Source organism: Phascolarctos cinereus, unplaced genomic scaffold (genome assembly GCF_003287225.1).
Source record: "Phascolarctos cinereus isolate Bilbo 61053 unplaced genomic scaffold, phaCin_HiC Scaffold_3;HRSCAF=262, whole genome shotgun sequence".
NCBI lineage: Eukaryota > Metazoa > Chordata > Mammalia > Diprotodontia > Phascolarctidae > Phascolarctos > Phascolarctos cinereus.
The window spans coordinates 160,129,361-160,148,341 of NW_027555736.1; the positions used below are offsets into that span (position 1 = coordinate 160,129,361).

The 18,981-nt window shown below is 35.7% G+C and overlaps 1 protein-coding gene across 1 annotated transcript in view; it reads left to right on the forward strand.

Annotated features, from left to right (window-relative positions):
* WDR72 (WD repeat domain 72) overlaps positions 1–18,633 on the forward strand; it is a 302,460-nt gene extending 283,827 nt beyond the window's left edge. Inside the window, 2 exon segments of the mRNA XM_078151250.1 lie at positions 8,727–8,831; positions 15,409–18,633. Coding sequence (XP_078007376.1) covers positions 8,727–8,831; positions 15,409–15,464 — 161 coding nt within the window. The 3' untranslated portion in view covers positions 15,465–18,633.
* The last annotated feature ends 348 nt before the right edge of the window (positions 18,634–18,981 follow it).

Sequence of the window (18,981 nt, forward strand, 5' to 3'; positions counted from 1 at the left end):
CCCAATGCAGAAGGATCCCTAACAATTAAGGAATTACATTTTATTCATTAGTCGTGTATCCTCTATTTTCATTATGATGACTGAGTATTAGTATTAGTAGGGCCACAGATTTATAGTGAGAAAGGATATCAGAGGATTAATCCAACTCCTTTATTTATAGATAAGACTTTATTTTATAGATCTGACTTGCCCAAAGTTTTATAGATAGTAAGAATTTGAACCTAGGCCATCTGAGTCCAAATCCAAGGCCCATTCTGATGCACCATGGTGAATATTGAGAAAAGAACAACAAATATTAGAACTTTTCACTGAATCTAGAAATTTAAATTAGAAGGCTAACATGATTCTTTGAGCTGTTAGGGTTTTCAAATTGTGAATCATTTAGCATTTCAAAAGCAGTCTTTGAATTGTTGTTAATAGAGTGAGTCCATGCTAGAAATGTCACCCAGCAAATGTTTACAGGAACTCCCAAAATTTGAAATTATTACATTTAGAAGACGTCAAGTATTCCATATAACTTTTTGACCTCTATATGAACTCTTCTCCTGGAACTTTCTGTTACTATCCGTCATAACAGTGATGGGCGGAAGTGGGCGGAGAAGTGGTTGGGGCAGAGGAGAACACATTTTTAAATTTTATTTTACTTTTAGGCACTTCTGAATGAATTTGTTTTTGTTTTTGTTTTCAGAGCCTCCACTGTATTTTGCAAACTAAATAAGCTTTAACACAGGATATAGCTATTACTATTCAAATAAGATCAGGGAGAAGCCTGACTTGGTTATCGCAATAGATACTATTAAGCAGAGTAATATGTACACAGCTTAATGTTTTTCTAATAAAGTGTTTGACCAAAAAAGCTGCCACTTTGTAGAATTAATCTGGCCTCCTAAAACTGACATATCCTGTTTGCCAGCAAACATGATGAATGCCACCAATTAAAACATATGTACTTATAATTCTTCTCCCTTTTAAAATTTTCTAACTTATTAATACTTCGTTTCATGTATTATTTATTTTTTCATCTTTATCATTGACATTTCTTCAGAGCTTAAGAACATTTAATAATTTTCAAACTATCTCAAAGTTTGAAAGAAGCATAAATTATTTCTCTATTTTGGAAACTGAGGTCCATGGGAAGGAAGTGCCTTGCTCCTGGGAACACAATGATCTGTAAAAGTGAAACTAGGTCTCTGAACCACTTTTCTGTTGCTTATTCTATTAGTCTAAGCAGCCATTCAGTAATTCCTATGAGTTCTCCCCCTTTTTTATTGTTTAGGCTATTGAATGATGTAATTTTTCTATCAATTGCCATGTTAACTCACCCCATGATCAATTAGAATTCTTCATCTGAGCCTTTGTAGCAGCTAGAATGTTTTGCTCTGTTTTTCAGTAGACAAACATTTCTATCTGTTTTATCTCTTTACAAATGATTTTCTTATAAACATCATCCTTCTCTCTGAAGATCTGGTGTGCCCAAGATGTATCAGGTCCATTTTTTAAATCATGCATAAATAGTTTGTATATTAAAAAAAATACTGCGAGGTGCAAGTTTTACTCACACAGTAAATAATATGGATTTTAATATCACATAGGGTGCCATGCCATAGGAGAGAGCAAACAAGCCATGTTTACAGCAAGGCTTAGTGTTTTCTCAATGGAAATCATAACAAACTCTACTGCTGTCAGAAAGGTTTCCAGCTGGTTTGTTTGCTGACTGTGGCTACTGGGCATGCCCAGCCCTGACAGCTAGTTTTATTACCCTGCAGAAGGTGAGAGAAAGAAGAAACCCTTCCTCTCACCTTTTATGGAAGTGACCGAAATAACTCAAAGGAACCAGAATAGGAAAAGATAAGTGAGCTCTGGGGAACATAGTACCATGTAAAAACAATTACACAAGACCTTCCAGTTTTTGTTTTTGCTTTTTTGGGGGGTGAGCTCTCCATATTGCTCAGTGACTGCTTCTTATCTCCCTATTTGCTTGTTCCAAAAATCCCCTGTGTCTGAATACCTCGTAACATCGTACAATCGTAGCTATTAATGTTGGGAGGGACTTCAGAGTGCATCTAGTTCAATTTCTCATTTTATAGATGAGGAAACTGAGGCCCAGGGAAATTAAGTGACTTGCCCCCCAGTATCACAGAGGCAATAAATATCACAGATGGAATTTATTAGGTTCTAGAGTCAGAGCTCTTTCTGCTATAGCTTTCCCCTTTTAGCCCTGTTGCTTCTGTCCAAACTTCCACTGGAATCTCTATTAGCTCCTCGACCATCCTTGCTTTGGACTTCCAACCATCCCTCTATACCTTCTCAATATGTAACATTCACTATAAGGCCTATCTCCTTTTTCCATTCGCGAGCTCCTATTGGAATATTCACTTTATGGAAAAGCCTAGTTGGCCTTCATTCCCTTCCTGGTCCTGTTCCTGACTTTCTGACTTTAAAACTATACCACATTGCTAGGTACCCTCATTCCTCTCCCCCTTCCTTTTTCAGTTCTCTTTTCTGTGTCATATCTCCTCATTACATAAGATTGTAAGCTTCTTAATGGTAGGGATTGTCTTTTTGCTTGAGAATGTAAGCTCCTCAAGGGCAGGGACTGTTTTTTTATGTGTATTTGTATTCTCAGTGTTTATAGCAATGCCAGGCACAGAGTAAGCCCTTAATAAATTCTTGGTCCTTCCTTTCTTTCTTTTATCCTTCCTTCTTTGCTTTCTTTCCTGGCCTTGATCCAGCTAAGGGAAGTTTGGGGCCCATACTTTCCAATTAAATTGCTGCATAAAAATTGTTTAGGCTTCATTCCCCTACCATTTGCTGTCCATACTCTACATCTCCTAAAGATATTCTAGGTTTATAAGATTGACCTTTCAGTTGTCAGTTTTTTGAGGTATGTGATTAATAAATGGAATATTATTTTATAACTTTCAGTGAGGAAAAATAACTTCCAAATTAAGAACTATATTTATAAAATGAGAAATATATCAGAATCCATTAAGGAGAAACTAAGTAGGAATAGTCTTGGCTTTAAGATAAAATATACATATGAGCCCATCATCCATTTTTCTTTATCTTGATAATATGCAGATCTTTGCCAACCTGAAATATAACTTCATAAGCTATTGAAAATTTCCAAGGATCTTTATTGATGGGCTACAAATTCAATTCAGTGTGGATAACTGTAACTCATTATGGAAGATGACATGGTAGAGTGGATAGAAGCTGTGTGTAGAGTCCAGAATATCACCATTGATGTTTACTAGCTATGTGTCTCTGGGCAAGTCATTGAACTTAACCCACTACCTAAGGATGGACTCCCAGATTATCAACATATTTGGATCTGAATTGATTGAGGAGTTGCCAGAAGGGCAGTTTCACATACTGATCTCATCAGGGCCCTTTCTCGTATTCATGTGTACATGGTGATAGTACAATTTACTTTTATCTATGGATTCTATGTGTAAAGATCAAAATTATGGAAGACATATACTATAAGGGTTAACCCTTTTATAATTACATCTCCTACTGTCTAAACTAGAAGAATTAACCTCAAAGGTAAATTCTAGAAAATTGTACATTCCCTTAGAAAGTATTTTTAAAAATCTCTTGGTGCCTATATTAAGATTAGGGTAGCAAATACATTAATGGAATTAGGCAATATATTGGTTTGGCTCTGCCCTTGCTTAATTCACCTTTCCTAGAGTTCTTGCTCCATGCTTTTCCAACTATACAAATTTGACTCCCCTACAAAAACCCAATTTAGCTTCTATTCTCTATGAAACCTCTGATCACTCCCACTAGAAGTGATCTCTTCCTCCTCTGAACTCAAATATCACTTTTTGTGATATTTACTTTTTACGGATACTAAAATGTTAAATATCTCTCCTAGGGTCACACAGCCACTACCTTTCAGACATAAGAGTTAATCCATATTTTACTGACTACAATGTCAGCTCTCTATCCACTACACCATGCTGTCTCTCTAGTTAGTTGTCTCTCTGTTAGTTACCTTTTCATGTTCAGTAGTCTTATCTCCTTTCTTTGACTGCAAAGGTGGTGATGTCTTAAACTTTTATAAATTCCCTCAGCACCTGACTGTGCTTTGCACAGAATGGGTTCTCAAACATAATTGATTTGATTGAACATAAAATGGTGCAGCACAGAAACCATCACACCCAACAACAGAGAACCATGATTCAACAGAATATGTAAAACAGAAGGTAATATTGACAAATCAGTCCTCTACATGAGAATGTAAACATGAGAGAATCCAATTCTATAATATCTATTGATCTCAGATTGCAAAACTGAAAGATTACTTCTGTAGCAAATCTAAACTACCGACTATAAAATTAGCACAGTTTTATGCCACAACATCTTGGAGGAAGTCAGAATATAATTCAGGAGGCAATCTGAAAACAACCCAATAGCAAAAACTAGTAGGAGAAACAGAAAAACATCTTGGTATCTACTGGCATCCACTCAGCCAAAATTGTGTAGCTGAAGTTACATCTGATTTTTGGGCAAAGCAAGGCATCATATTGTGTGAGCTCAAAATGTTTGTGATCACAGTTGTGGTATTTGCCACTAGACATTGTTGCATGTATATGCTTTAAGGACCTTGGGAGATGTAGAAGCAGAAAATATATTTAAAAAATGAAACAAAAAACCAGAGATCTTATGATTGTAGATATAGAGTCGAGCAGCCAAAGCCAACCTCCTCATTTTATAAATTAGGAAACTGAGTTCCAGAGAAGTTAAGTGACTTGCCCAGACTCTCACAAGTGATAAGTGGCAGAGCCAGGATTTGAATTCCAATTGCAAATCCTGCAACTGCTTACATATAATAATATTTCTATGTTCATGAATAATGAGTTAAAACCTAAGGGTGGATTAATAAATTTAACAGTACTATAAATCATTCTGATGATGCTTAAAGTACTTTGCACATCTTAAAATATATATTGCATTATCCTCAGCAGCATCATATGAAACTAAGTAGTACAGAAGATGATTTTGTAAGATGTGCATGAATTAGTGGAAAGAATATTGGCTCTTGAGTTAAAGGCCCTGAGTTCAAAATCCCATGTAATATTTACTACTTGTGGGATCTTGGCTAATTCACTTAAGATCTTGGGTTCAGCTTCCTCATCTATAAAATGAGAGAGTCAGGCTAGATGATCTCTCGGGTGCCTTAAAGTTCTCTGTCTTTTGGATCTGAACCTGTGATCCTGCCATGGAAAATGAAAAGCTGTAATAAAAAACCAGCAAATCTTGACAACACAAAAAGCCTACTGTGTAATGGAATTCAAAGTTATAATTATCCCTTTCAGATTAAAAAGAAAACAAAAACACCTATGGATTAAAAGCAGATACACATAAGTAAATAGCTACAGCAGAGAGGCTGTGAGTTTGAAAACTGTGGACTATCAATGTAAAGGCTCTGACTTCAGCCACCATATTGACTTCATGCTTAGTGGTTAGAATTAGAGACAATTCAGGTGATACTTGTAATTACTTGCTATGTCAAAGCCTGGTTTGTGGTTTGAATTCTCTCGCAGGCAGGAAAGCTTTGTCTTCTTTCATGGACAGAGGCTTTACCTACAGAACAGTACTACTTTGCAGACTTATTTTTTATGCCACAGTAGAGCCTTACTGTGGCAGGGAGGTGACCTAGTGTTCTCAAAAGGCAAAACCAGCTAAGTTCTACTTAGCTGGAAAGGCATTGACCATGCACCTGCTGATAGACATTATGAGGATAAGCCTAGGTTTGAGAAACACATCACCAGTTTGGCTGCAGGGTGAAGAATTTTTCTGAGTTAGTAAAAGCATTGATTAAGCACTTACTATGTGCCAGGCACTGTGCTAAATTCTGGGATTACAATGAGAAGGGAAACAAAAAGCACCTGTCTGCCCTTAAGGAACATAGATCCTAACGGATCAGACAACATGTAAATATCCAGGTTCATTTAATATGCATACCAAATACATGAAAGTAATCTGAAAAGGGGGAGATATTAGCAGCTGGAAGAGAGGGGAGATTGGGAAAGGCCTAGAGAAAGTAGGATTTGATCCAAGTCTTGAAGGAAACCAAGCAAAGTACAAGTTGATGTGAAGAAGCAGAGTGTTCCAGGCAGGGGGGACAGCTAATATCAAGTCCCCAGAAACCCTTGCTGGCCATCTACTAAATTCCTGAAGGGGATGGGGATCTGTGTTGGTATCCATATTGGACTTACCAATCCTTGAAGAAAAATGTTAGATGTCTTTAACAACAAACATCTGACTTGGAATTAGCACATGATAGATAGTTGGGCCAGTTAATGTACATGAAATCATTTCAAAATATAATACAGTAAATTTTACCTTGATGTCCCTTACTTTCTCTACATTTGTTCCTGGCCAGATACACAGCCTGTCTCTCCCTTCCATAGCCCCTTTCTCTGTATGGGGAAGCGTGGCCTTCTGTTGTTTCATGTCTATTACTGGTAAGGCCTACGACAACTTTAGATTTTGTTGCACATTTGAATAATTAATCTGTTGGTCTAGATGTATTCCTCCATATTAACACTTTTCTATTTATTATGTTATCATAATGATTGGCATTAATAACATATTTCAATGATATTCTATTCTTTTAAATTAATTTACCAGACTTGTAATTTCTTTGGTGGTACTTTTGATGAGGAAAAAAAAGTCTGTACTGATACAGATTGGTACCTGCTCTCACATTTTTGGTCTAAGAGAGTTTCCTTGAGGCATTGGGTGTTTAAATATCTTGCCTAGGGTGACACAGCTAGTATGTGTCACAAGCTGACTCAAATCCAGGACTTGCTGACTCTTAACATCAGCTCTGTTCACTATTTTCTATTATATCACAACAAAATTGAATCACTGTTATTAATTAATATCATGTCATATCAGGATAACATGAAGAAAACCACAAAGTTAGGTGCAACCAGCTTATGGGAGCACAAGGTCAAGGTGAGCCACCCTGGCTTGATGCTAGCTACATCATTGATGGGAATACCTGCATTGAAGAGATCGCAGATCTCTCAGAAGTACTGAAATACTGGCGTAATTGATACTGAATTTCAAATCTCCAAAACAACTTTCCTCATCATTTATATACTAGAACAAGAGTTTTTACATTATAAAGAATTATGAAATAGATACAATATTTGTATTTAAGTGATATTTAGATTTTATATTCATTGCCTCTCTAAAAGCCATTAGAATACCAGAATGTTAGAGCTGATATGAACCTAAGAGATACCTGCCCAAATCTTTTCATTTTGTAGATTCTGAAACTGAAACCCAGAAAAACAAAGTTAAATTCCTCCATGACAAAGAGCCTACTGGTGGAAAAGTCAGTACTAGAAACCATTACTTGTAAATTTCGACATACTGTGCTACTGTGTTCACCATCTTTTGTTTGGAAATTGGTCATAATGAGCAAAAAAACCAACCAAACAAAAAATACCAACAGAAACTTTTATGCTTTGAATTTAATTTTTCACATGCAAGGAAAACCATACTAAAAAGGGACAAAATCAATTTTCTCAGATAATTGCAGTTTTAATTTCTAGATTAAAGTGAATGTGGATGGCAACATCTCTCAAGAACTTATACTAATCAACTAAAGATTACTGAAATTGCAATCGTGAAAAAATTATACATTTACTAAGAGGGTAGGTGGTAGTGTTTGATGTAAGTTTACAGTGTTTGGACTAGAATTACTGATATACATACTACTAATACTACTACTAATATGGATGAAATATTTTAAATTACTTTTTCATTAACTTTATTCATAACAACAAAATGTAATTTTCTGGCAAATAAGAGTGATGAAAATTTAGTGTTTATGGGGCTAGCACACCAGATCAAGATACAACTTTTGTCAAATAAGAAATTTAAATATTTTCCTCCAAAGAGAACCACTAGGCATAGTTAATGTATTAATCCTTACGTAATGTACTTTACTTTTTTTTTCCCAAGAAAGCCCCCATGGGCAATATTGGTGTGATATGAGCCACAGAGGTCACAAAAAGTCAGGCGCAACTAAACTACTGAACAATAACTTTCCCTTTTAGAATTATTAAGGGAAAGCTATACTAAAAGATATATCATTCAGCTATGTAGCCTTCAAAACACCCAACTGGGTCTGCCATGGTTTTAATAAATAAAATTTTGTGAGTGCTAAAATTTTATGAGACATTTTTGAGGTGTTATTATGATTTTTCTTTTTAAAATGTATTTAAATAGATTGAAATATGCATTACATAGTATTAAATAGCTATGATTTTGTGTAGCAGGAGGACTCATCTTAGCAACTTAAAGTATTTCTAATTAACTAAGCTTATAGTCTTCTCTGTGTGTCCAGTTGCCACTAATTGACTTTATTCTTTCAGATTTATGCATTAAAAATACGATTTCCACTTTGAGGGATCACTTTGCTACTTTGTAGCTTTTAAGCTGATGCCATGAACTTATTTTTCGTCCAAGATAAAGTCACATCTATAGATTTTTCAACTAATTACATGTCTGCCAATAAATACTGGGAGGATATATTTTATTCCAATTTATTATTTCTGTTTACAAAGTATGCCCTTAGAAAGATTTGTGGCATTGAGTAGCAATGGTATATTTTGTTTTGTTGCTTGTGTACATATTACCATTTTTCATTTCATCTTTTTCTTTCTTTCTTCTTTTCTTTTCTTTGTTTTTAATAGCTACAGTCAGTGTGGTCAAGCATGACAGCCACTTAAACTCGGCAAACTTCCAAGAAGCTGAGGACGTGCCTGACAGATGTGTCTTAGAAGAAGCGGAGAGCCCAGGTGAAAGCCATTTAAAGATAGTCACCAAGTATAAAATGATAAATTTGACACAGCTTTTGGGCCTATGGAAAAAGGAGAGGGGGAGGGTGGAGAAGGACATTGTAATGCTGGTTTCTCTTAGCAGCTGCACTGTCAAATTAAGAGTCACCTCCAGGGGTCAGAGTGTGGAGCTGTTATGCTTTCCTCTTTCATCAAGAACTCAAGTCCTACAAAGTACAAAGGCATTGAGACTGAAAGGGAAGCAGACTCTATTAGTTCATTATAATAATTTTGGACTAAACTAGTTAACCTAAGGATAGGCTCTGAGCTCTGAAGGATGCTGTAAGGTTAAAAAAAATAGAACAATGAATTTCAGTCAAGTAGAAAAGCAGTCAATTGGGGGGAAACTCAGAGCAAGTGGGAAGCATCAGAAGTCGATTGAACTTTCTCGATACAAATAGAACCACAAGAGTGCTGTGTGGGTTTTCGCAGGAAAGAAATGGAGCCAAACAGCGTACTATTCAAAAAGTTCAACCCTTCTAGGCATGACAAAATTTACTTTCTTGTCCAAATTGTGAATTTTTTTATTTGTTGTTTCTCTCCTTTGAAAGTGAATGCACGAAAAAATGCATTAGATCTAGTAGGCATTAAGGAAACAAGTCTGTGTATTTGTTTATTCTAACAACTGATCAAAACTAGCTTATAAAAGGAGATTGGCACAACTGGACTGCCACAATGCATACAAAAAGACACATCATTACAATGAATGAAAGGGTTAAATATCTTCCCCAGCACCACCACCCACTCCCTCCACTTGCTATTTTGTTTTCCTCCTTTATCTGACTTCTGTATACCCTCTTGCATCTTTGTGTGCTGATCCGTGTATCATATTTTTGATTCATCCTCTCTGTGGCCTGTCAGCTTAGTTAAGAGATTTCCAAATCTTGTAGCCTCCGCTGACAGGGGGCAGCTGCAAACAGTCCCCTGATCCTTCCCCTAGGAGAGCTACCAAGATTTAATTTTCAGTGAAAGGTGCATTTGAAATCCATGTCAGGTCCCCTAAGTCATCTCAGAACCCCAACAGGACCAGTGACTATGGGATTATATTTCAGCGCCCTCTACTATGCCAAGATTCCTTAGGAACTGAAGTGCTATCACACACCTGATCTGAACCACGCTTCCACATTAACCTCCTTGCAGAACCAAGCAATGACATCTTTCAAAACTATAAATCTAGCTCTGTTTGCAAATCATTCCTGATACCTAAAATAAAACATACTACAGAGGCGAAAGAGTGAAGGGGAGTCAAACTTGTACAGTGAAGATGAAGGAATGAGTTACTTTTAATTTTGACTGGGTTGACATCTCTGTAGTCCCACAAGATGTTCTAACAATTACTCACAAGAGTTCTTTGTTGTTGTTGTTGTTGTTATTATTATTCTTGTTGGGAATGAAATTAAGAGAATCAGATTTTCATGTGAGATGGTACTGGTCCAGATGAGAATAAATCAGGTGTGATTCTTTACTGAAAAAAAATGGACAAATTTCAATCTACCCAAAACCAATTATTCCTAACCAAAATTCAATGGATTTACAGTAGAATTTAAATACAACACACCATATATGTATGTGTGTGTGTGTGTGTGTGTGTGTACATATATATGTGTATATATATAATATTGTATATAAAGAAAAGGCTGTACCAAGAAAGAAGAAATATTGATTAAAAAATATAGGCGTTGATAAATAATCCAAACTTTAAAAGTGAGTACTGTTCTGTACATCGGACATCATTAAACTGGTAATAAAGAATGAATTACTCTGGCTTTTTCCTCTGTCCATTCCTGCATTTTAAGACATCTTGCCTTATAGGCCTGGAAGCCTCTTGAGATTTCACTACTGGTCTCACTGCCTCCCACTGAGAATTTGTGGCTCGGTTGTCATGGAGACATCGTATTTCTCCAAGAATTGCTCATATTGATCCGTGGCCAGGCGTAAATGGCCAGGCGAGTGTGAGGAATAAAGGGGGCTGGGCAGTACTATAAAATGACCAGAGGTTGTGAGTTGGAAATAAGCTCATAGCAAACACTTAGGTAAAAAGAAAGAAGCAGTTTCATTTTGTCTCAGGATTTCGTTTCTGCACTTTGGGCCATTGTCTTCTTTCACTATAGACTGAAAGAAACTTGTTAGTCACTTGTCATGTCAGATCTTTGGTGCTTGTCCTGACACAGCTGTCAGCCTTCCAGCTCTGTGCAGTTCAGGGACACACAACAAAGACCTAGCAACATGAATTATTTATTGCTCCTTGTGTGGATGAAATTCTGTGATAAGAAATTAAGACACTTCTGACAGAGGTGCTTGTTTAGAAAGAAAGATTTTGATGATAGAATGCATTTGCTTGAAGCATGAGTGAGTATTTTGGTAGGCAAGAATGCTAAGGCATGGGTAGCATGTGAGGAAATATACACACACACACACATATATATACACATATATGTGTGTATTATATAACATATTTTACATATCATATGACATATATAATATGTTTTCCTTATATAGATTGAATAGAACATATTGACTTTTTGAAAAGTGAGTATGTGCTATCCCTTCTTGAATGACAAAGAATTCTAACTTTACATCATTCATTTGAAAGCACTCTAAAACTTACTTATGTTTACTAAGTATGAATATAGATAGATTTAGATATAGTTAGAACTCTTCTGAAGAGTGTATCATTCATCCTATTTCAAGAAAGACAATGGACTTTTTTTTTAATCAGATAGGGTGAATGATGAGAACTTTTCAAATTAATAAAGGTTTAGAATGTTAACCCTACATCTTATGTATATTTTACCATGTGTAAGATTCATTAGCACTTCAATTTGAAAAAATTATTAACTGAAGTCACATTTTAATATAAAATTCTTATTTGACATGTTCCTCATACAAGATTCCCATTGAAGGGAATATTTACCTACTAATACTAACAGTTGAAGAATGAAAAATTTAGTCCGTATTTGAGAGGATATTTATTTCAGGTTGTTTTGTTTATACTATACAGAACTATTAATTTGTGTTTTTCCCCCATTGTATTTCTCAGTTGATCAGTCTCTTGAGATGGCATATATATAAAACTAAAAATTTTTGGTTCAAGTTCTCTCTCCTTCCTTCTTTCCTCTCCACTTTTCTCTCTTTTCCTTCCTTCCTTCCTTCCTTCTCCTTCCTTCTCTTCCTCCTCTCCCTTCTTCTCCCTTCCTTCCTTCCTTCTTCTTCTTCCTTCCTTCTTCCTCCTCCTTCCTCCTCCCTTCCTTCCTCCTCCTCCTCCCTCCTTCCCCCTCTTCCTCCTCTCCTCCTCCCTCCCTCCTCCCTCCTCCCTCCTCCCTCCTCTCCCTTCCCTCCCTCCCTTCCTCCTCCTCCCTCCCTCCCTCCTCCTCTCTTCCTCCCTTTCTCCTCCCTCTTCCTCCCTTTCTTCCTCCCTTCCTCCTTCCTCCCTCCTTCCTCCCTTCTCCTCCTTCCTCCTCCCTTCCTCTTCCTTCCTCCCTTCCTTCCTCCCTTCCTTCCTCCTTCTTCCTCCCTTCCTTCCTCCTTCCTTCCTTCCCTTCTTCTTCCTTCCTTCCTTCCTTCCTTCCTTCATCTTGTAAATCCTCTGAGCTAATTATTACCATATAAAGTTCACTATATAGAATATGGCTTACATACCAAAACTAATTTATTTACTCAATCCCTGGCCCATTTGCAAATTAACAGTAGCCTACTATCAAAGAACAGCAGGAAAAATCTTGCTTCAAAGATTCAGAAAAGTTATTTCTTATAACCCTTTTAAAATAAATGACATTACTTAAACCAAATGTTTTAATTGCTTTATTAACTTGTTTTTAACTTTTAAATTTTAATAAACAATTTGCTAATTTAAAATTATTTTCATTTTATTTTTGTCACCAAATCAGATGATATAAAAGGTTTACAGATGGACTAGATTTCCCATGAAATTCATACGATACAAGCCCATTAAAAATGAATTGTTAATATATTTTTGAAAACATTTTCTAGTAATTTACCACTATTAGTGCTTTATTAACTGAAGGCCATTAAAGCTGGCAAGGATCTCCAGCCTAGAGCATGCCTGTAATTCCATCTAAGGAGCCTTGGCATTTTCTTATAACTAGATCTCTTCTCTCGGTATTGTTTCACAAGCCAAGATGTTTCCCTGTATCTGAATCCTGGCTATAAATACTAGGCTGTCGTTACTTCCATGATATCATTTATACACTAAATAAACCTGAGGAAACAACTCCTAAGTCTGCTACTAAAGAGTGTGAGACAACATTATGCTTTTTCAGAGCCCCCTTTTGAGGTCTCAGGGCCAACAACATTGTTCTGTTTAAGAACTGCTCAGCTTTGAAAAACAAAGATACTTGTTCACTGTTTATTCTTCCTTGCTTTTCCTCACAGAAGACACTCTGTCTCCGAACTCTTTGCATTTTCACTGGCTGTTTCCCATTCTTGGCATTCTCTCCCTCCTCATCTCCATCTCCTGGTCTCCCTGGATTCCTTCAAGTCCCAGCTAGAAATTCCATCTTTGGCAGGGAACCTTTCATCAGCCTCCTTAATGCTAGTTCCTTCTCTCTGGTGATTACCTCCAGTTTATTCTGTATATAGCTTGACTGTCTATAGGTGTCTTCATGTTGTCTGCCTATTAGACTATGAACTCCTTGAGAGCAGGGCCATCCCCCCCTTCCTTTGTATCCCCAGCACCTAGCATACTGCCTGAAACATAGTGAGCTCTTAATAAATGCTTGTTGACTGACTGATGGACCAGCCAATAAAGCTAAGGAAGTGTAGCTTCCCCTTTCTTTGATTTTCATTAGCCTCAAAATTCAATTTGGATCCTGTTCTTAACATCTTAAAACCTTCTCCTTGAAATAAAAACATATGATTCCATTACCCCTCATTTTATACTCACTTGTGGGCAGAATGAAACTCAATTTTGCTTTAAAAACTTTTAAAAGGGAGAGGTAGGATGGCCTAGAGGAATGAGATCTGGCCTTGAAGTCAGGGATACCTGAGTACATCTTACCTCTGTGTTCAGTGTGACTCTAGGCAAACTACTTAATTTCTCAGTTGCCCCCAGGAACATGCTAAGGCTTCAAGGTGCAGAGAAAGTGGGGATCTATATTAGTACAGGAAGTTCCTCACTGGAAGCTCCCTCAACTGAGGAATTTATAAGCCTGGTCTCAAAAACAAAAATCTAATGAAAGACATCTTATTTGCTTTTCTAATTGTAAAAACCTTCTAAGAATCTTTACTTTTCTTCATATCAACTGGGGAAAAAAGGTACAAAAATATGATCAAATGAAAAAGGGGTGTCAGAAAGTATGGAGTCAAGAATATGCAAACTAGTACAAGGGTCTGTCATACTGAAGTAGGTTTTAATCAGTCTACATTATGCTATTAATATGGTTTTATACAAAGCACATTTTGTATATAACATTGTCGACCAGTATCATATGTGTGGATATGATGGACAAAACCAGCTTTCTCACTAAGCATGCTAGGGTTATTTGCCCTGTTATAAGCCAAGGTATGTGTATTTTTTTAAATTCTGGCTCATGAATCACCTGTAAAAATCAGGTAATAGAAAACTAGGACAGATTCAAGAATGAAATGTTGGAGATGGCTGCTGATGATGCATGAAGCAGGAAGAATGTGTAACGTATGAGCAGCCCATCAATCATAAACACAAGGAACACATTTCTTCGTCTTTATATGGGGAAAAACCTAGAATTCTATACAAAGTAAAAATAGTTCCAAGAGTAAAAATATATATACTATTTTATATAATTACTATGATATGTATTGTCTACCACCAATGCTTACTATTATCAAAGGGAAAATGGTTTTTAACTTAGAATGTTAAAGCATTATGTTAGGATTAAGTAGTCAGGGGAAGCAGGCTGATGGACATGGTGCATATCATTAATCCATAGTCCTGAAATAGCCAGAGTTCTAGCTTTCTTTTAAACTCAAAAGATGGATGTAGAGGATTGGACATGGAGTTAGTAAGCTAATAATATGAGTAGAAACCATAGCTAACAAGGATACAGAAATGAGTTACATGTTTGTTCTCATTTGAAGTATTAATTTCAATCACTGGAATTATAATAATCTAAGTAATTTGGGGAATAAGTGCATTTGAACATTCAGTGAATCAAACCTTGTGTCTCATTGGTATCTCTCAACAAAATTGAGCCTTAGCCTTAAAATGTCTTTGTCAGTTCCAGGAAGAATAATCATGTTGTTTGTAATTTGGGTCAAGTTTCTATTTTGAAATGGAATACTTTGTATTTAAATATTTTTTGTTCTGATGATACAATTATCAGATTCTATATGACATTGTTAATTAATCCATGTTAGTCCCATGAGCATTTGAGGTTTTAATAAAACTTAGGAAAATGGTGTTTGTAAGCTTGGAATACTTTTATGTGTTAATTTAATATTTAATTTCAGAATATATAGAATACTTCACAGTTTTAGGTGGAACTATGTTTCTATTTGTCAAATTGCCCAAGACAAATACTTTGCTTTTTTTTCCTTCTAGGTGAGCACAAAACACATCCTTGGGTGGCTAAGATGTGCTCCTGTAAGATGTGTTGAAATACCTCCTCATTTACTGGAATTAGGATTTAAACTAATTAAGGAACTGAAAGCATATTTTTTTTCATAAAGGTTGTGTTGTGATTAGAATACAAGAACCATTTAATATGTCAATCTTTGAACCCAAACTGCTTGAAAAATTGTAAGAGCTGATCCATTACAAAACTACACTGCATCTTTGGAGAAACATTTTCTAAATTACCTCATGATTCTGCTACTTAGTTTTTCCATTGCTACCCCCAATGTAGAATGCTTGTCCTCTACCATATGGGTATTTGTAGTTAGTTCAGCTTTGATAGTGTGTATAGGTTCCTTTTTTTTTTCATACTCCTGAATCATTTAAAAAACATTATTATGTCAAAGATGACATAAGGCTTTTATATTGACCACCATTTGATTTTATAACCTTCAATTTGTTTAATTAAGTTATCTGAAACTCGTCTGCTCTGTTGTGGTTTGTTATTATTTTTATCATACTCGGCAATCACCAAGGAATCAATGTATCTCTAAGCACTTGGTAAAATCACCTGCCACATGATTATTTCAGTTCACTCCTTCCAAACAGATGCAAAAAGCAGGGTGTGATCCTTTACTTCTGTATCATTTAGTTGGCTTGTTGCTCCCCATGCAAGATTGGGTGGAGCGTGCGGTCATCTGATCATCAACTCATGAACCAATCTGCATCAATGGATATCACTGGTGTTATCAGCATGATTTAAGCTAGAAATGGGATTAAAGTTTGACCTTCATATCAACTTTGTATCTTCCTTCTCCGATACTCTTCAGTTTTCTTTAGCTGAGATGCAGAAAATGATGCTTCAACACTCTGTAATTTGATTGTGTGGGTACTCATTCTACAACACCCAGGGCCATTCTGATATAACTTAGGAGACAACTCTCCAAGAATTACTCTTACCCAAAATAATTCATCACCCTGCATTCAGCTTGGTGGTGAGCATCCCCAAACTTAGCTTGGAGGTCCTTGTGACATAGGCATAAGCATATTATTCATTGCCAGGCCCATAATTGAAGCAAATCCTTTTCATTTTAGTGGGGCCTACTAGAATTTTTAGTCTGCTTGCATATTATTCAAGAACCCAGGGTCACCTCCATATTACAATTAAAAAAAATCACAGTAGAGGGGGAAAACTACAATAAAAAAAAATAGGAAAGCCCTTCAGGTATTCACCCATCTATTAGTGGTTAGATGCATCACAATCCATTTTCCAAAATTCATATTATAACCCCAAAGACAGTTTCAAAATCAGCAATATCATATATATTAATATACACATATTACTAATACATACATATATATACATATATATATATATATATATATATATATATATATATATGTATGTATACACACATATTATCCCTCTGAAAAGCTGAAACAAAAGTGACTTTTCCAATCAAAGATGCTAGATGGGGGATTACTTATTACTATAATAAAACAGAATTAAAACAACAACAACAACAACAACAACAACAATGTCAGAATCCTCCAAATGAAGTAAGTAACTGAAGCAGTCACCTTGGGAGCCTTATTCCAGTGAAGTTCCTATTGCTCAGAACTTTTTGGATCTCTGGGAATTACCTTCAGAATCTCTAGAACATTATTTTGAATATTCTGAATGATGACAAACCTTCATCTTCTGAGGATGAATTTGGTTTTGGGAAAAATTTGGAGCCAAGTTTTGTGAACAAAGTAAGTGGGATTAACTGACCGGCATTTCTTTTGACTAAACATTAAGTTTAATTATAAAGCAAATGAATGACAGTTTTTTTTGTGAGGATCAGAAATTGTCCCTGAAGATTATTTTAAAAGATAATTGGCTCATTAGTAATACACCCTGGATAGGTGTACAATCTCCCATGGTGACTATTTTGAAGGTCAATACTGGTTTGGATGTAGAAGTTCTCACATTTACACAAGCGTAGCCTGAATAAAGGTTTTCCAGAATCACAGAATTATAGATGTAAAGGTGACCTTGCAGATTGTGAGGCAGGAAAGGGCTGGATTTGAAATCAGAGGACTTAGGTTCAAATCTTTTCCATTTGGCATCAGATTCCAGCAGGTCTACATGGGCAACCTTGGACAAGTCACTTAAACTGTCTCGCCTCAAAATCTCCATTATTAAAAATGAGGACGTGGAACTAGTTGACCTCCAAAGTCTCTTCCAGTTGTAAAGTATATGAACCCCAATCAGTACCTTTATCTTCTGCATGAGGAAACTGAAGCCTAGAGAGTGGAAATGACTTGTCCAAAGACAAGGGGTTGATGACACAAAAGTGAATCCAAGAGTCAGGACATGAAATAGCCTTTCTGACATCAAGTCCGTTGTTCCTTCCACTACACTGTGCTTCACCTTATTGATATATTTTTAAATCATTCTCATTCTTTTTTAATTGCAACTATTATTTCTACATATGAGCAATTTTCCATTTGCAAGAAAAAAATAGGACTGAATTTGTATTTTGTCATAGTCTTTAGCATTTGTTTTCAGGTCTAAGGAAAAACTAGTAATAGCTTTTACATGTCAGAGAATGTCTATTGTGATATGTATATATATATATATATATATATATATATATATATGTGTATATATATGTATATATATATGTATATATATATATATGTGTGTGTGTGTATACATATATATAAAACTTTCTTGGATTTTGCTGCTTTATACTATATAATAATTGAGATAAAAGATTGTTTTCAAATGATGATTTAAATTTCTAAAATGGAGAGGCTTGATGGTACATGTATATTTGTTGTTATGTATACCTATGTGCATTATAAATGTATGAAACAAATGAATTTCTAATATCCAGACTTTTTGCAGCATCAAATATTTTCTATTATCAAAAAATAATCCTGAGAAGACATTGAAGATATTCCTGTAAAATCTTTATTCATCAGTCTTCAGTGATTTTGCTTGTTTTGGCTACTTGAAATAAATGTTTGCTTCACAATTGATCTGATTGGCCATGGGTTGATTTACCCATCTGTTAATGCAGCCAGAATGCTGTTTCATGATCCAGCATTTATTGTCATCTTTGGATTAGCAAGTGCAGTCATGTTCTTTTTAACTAGTTAATATTTTGTTTGTATCTGTGGCCCTCACTGATATGAAATAAATAATCTTTCTTTATAAAATCACTTTTGTTGCATTGTTCTTTGAACCTTGGGGTGGTATTAATCATTTCTTTTTGGCTTGCTCATTAAGGGGATATTTCCAAAACTGATATAAAAACTGGCAGGTGTGAATTCTTTTTTATCTTGCTGAAGGTGTGACTTGTCTATATAGATGTAATTAGGAGATTAGCCTCAGGCAGGAAACCTTGTGTTGCAGTTTTAAAAGGCTAAATTAAGAGCACTTTGAAATTGTTCCTGAAAGGGAAAGAAAAGCTATCAGCATTTCAAAAATGTATTTCCCCACTACATATTATTATGGCTGGACCAATAATGAATGAGTAAATTAAATTAATTTCAAATGACTAAAGATTA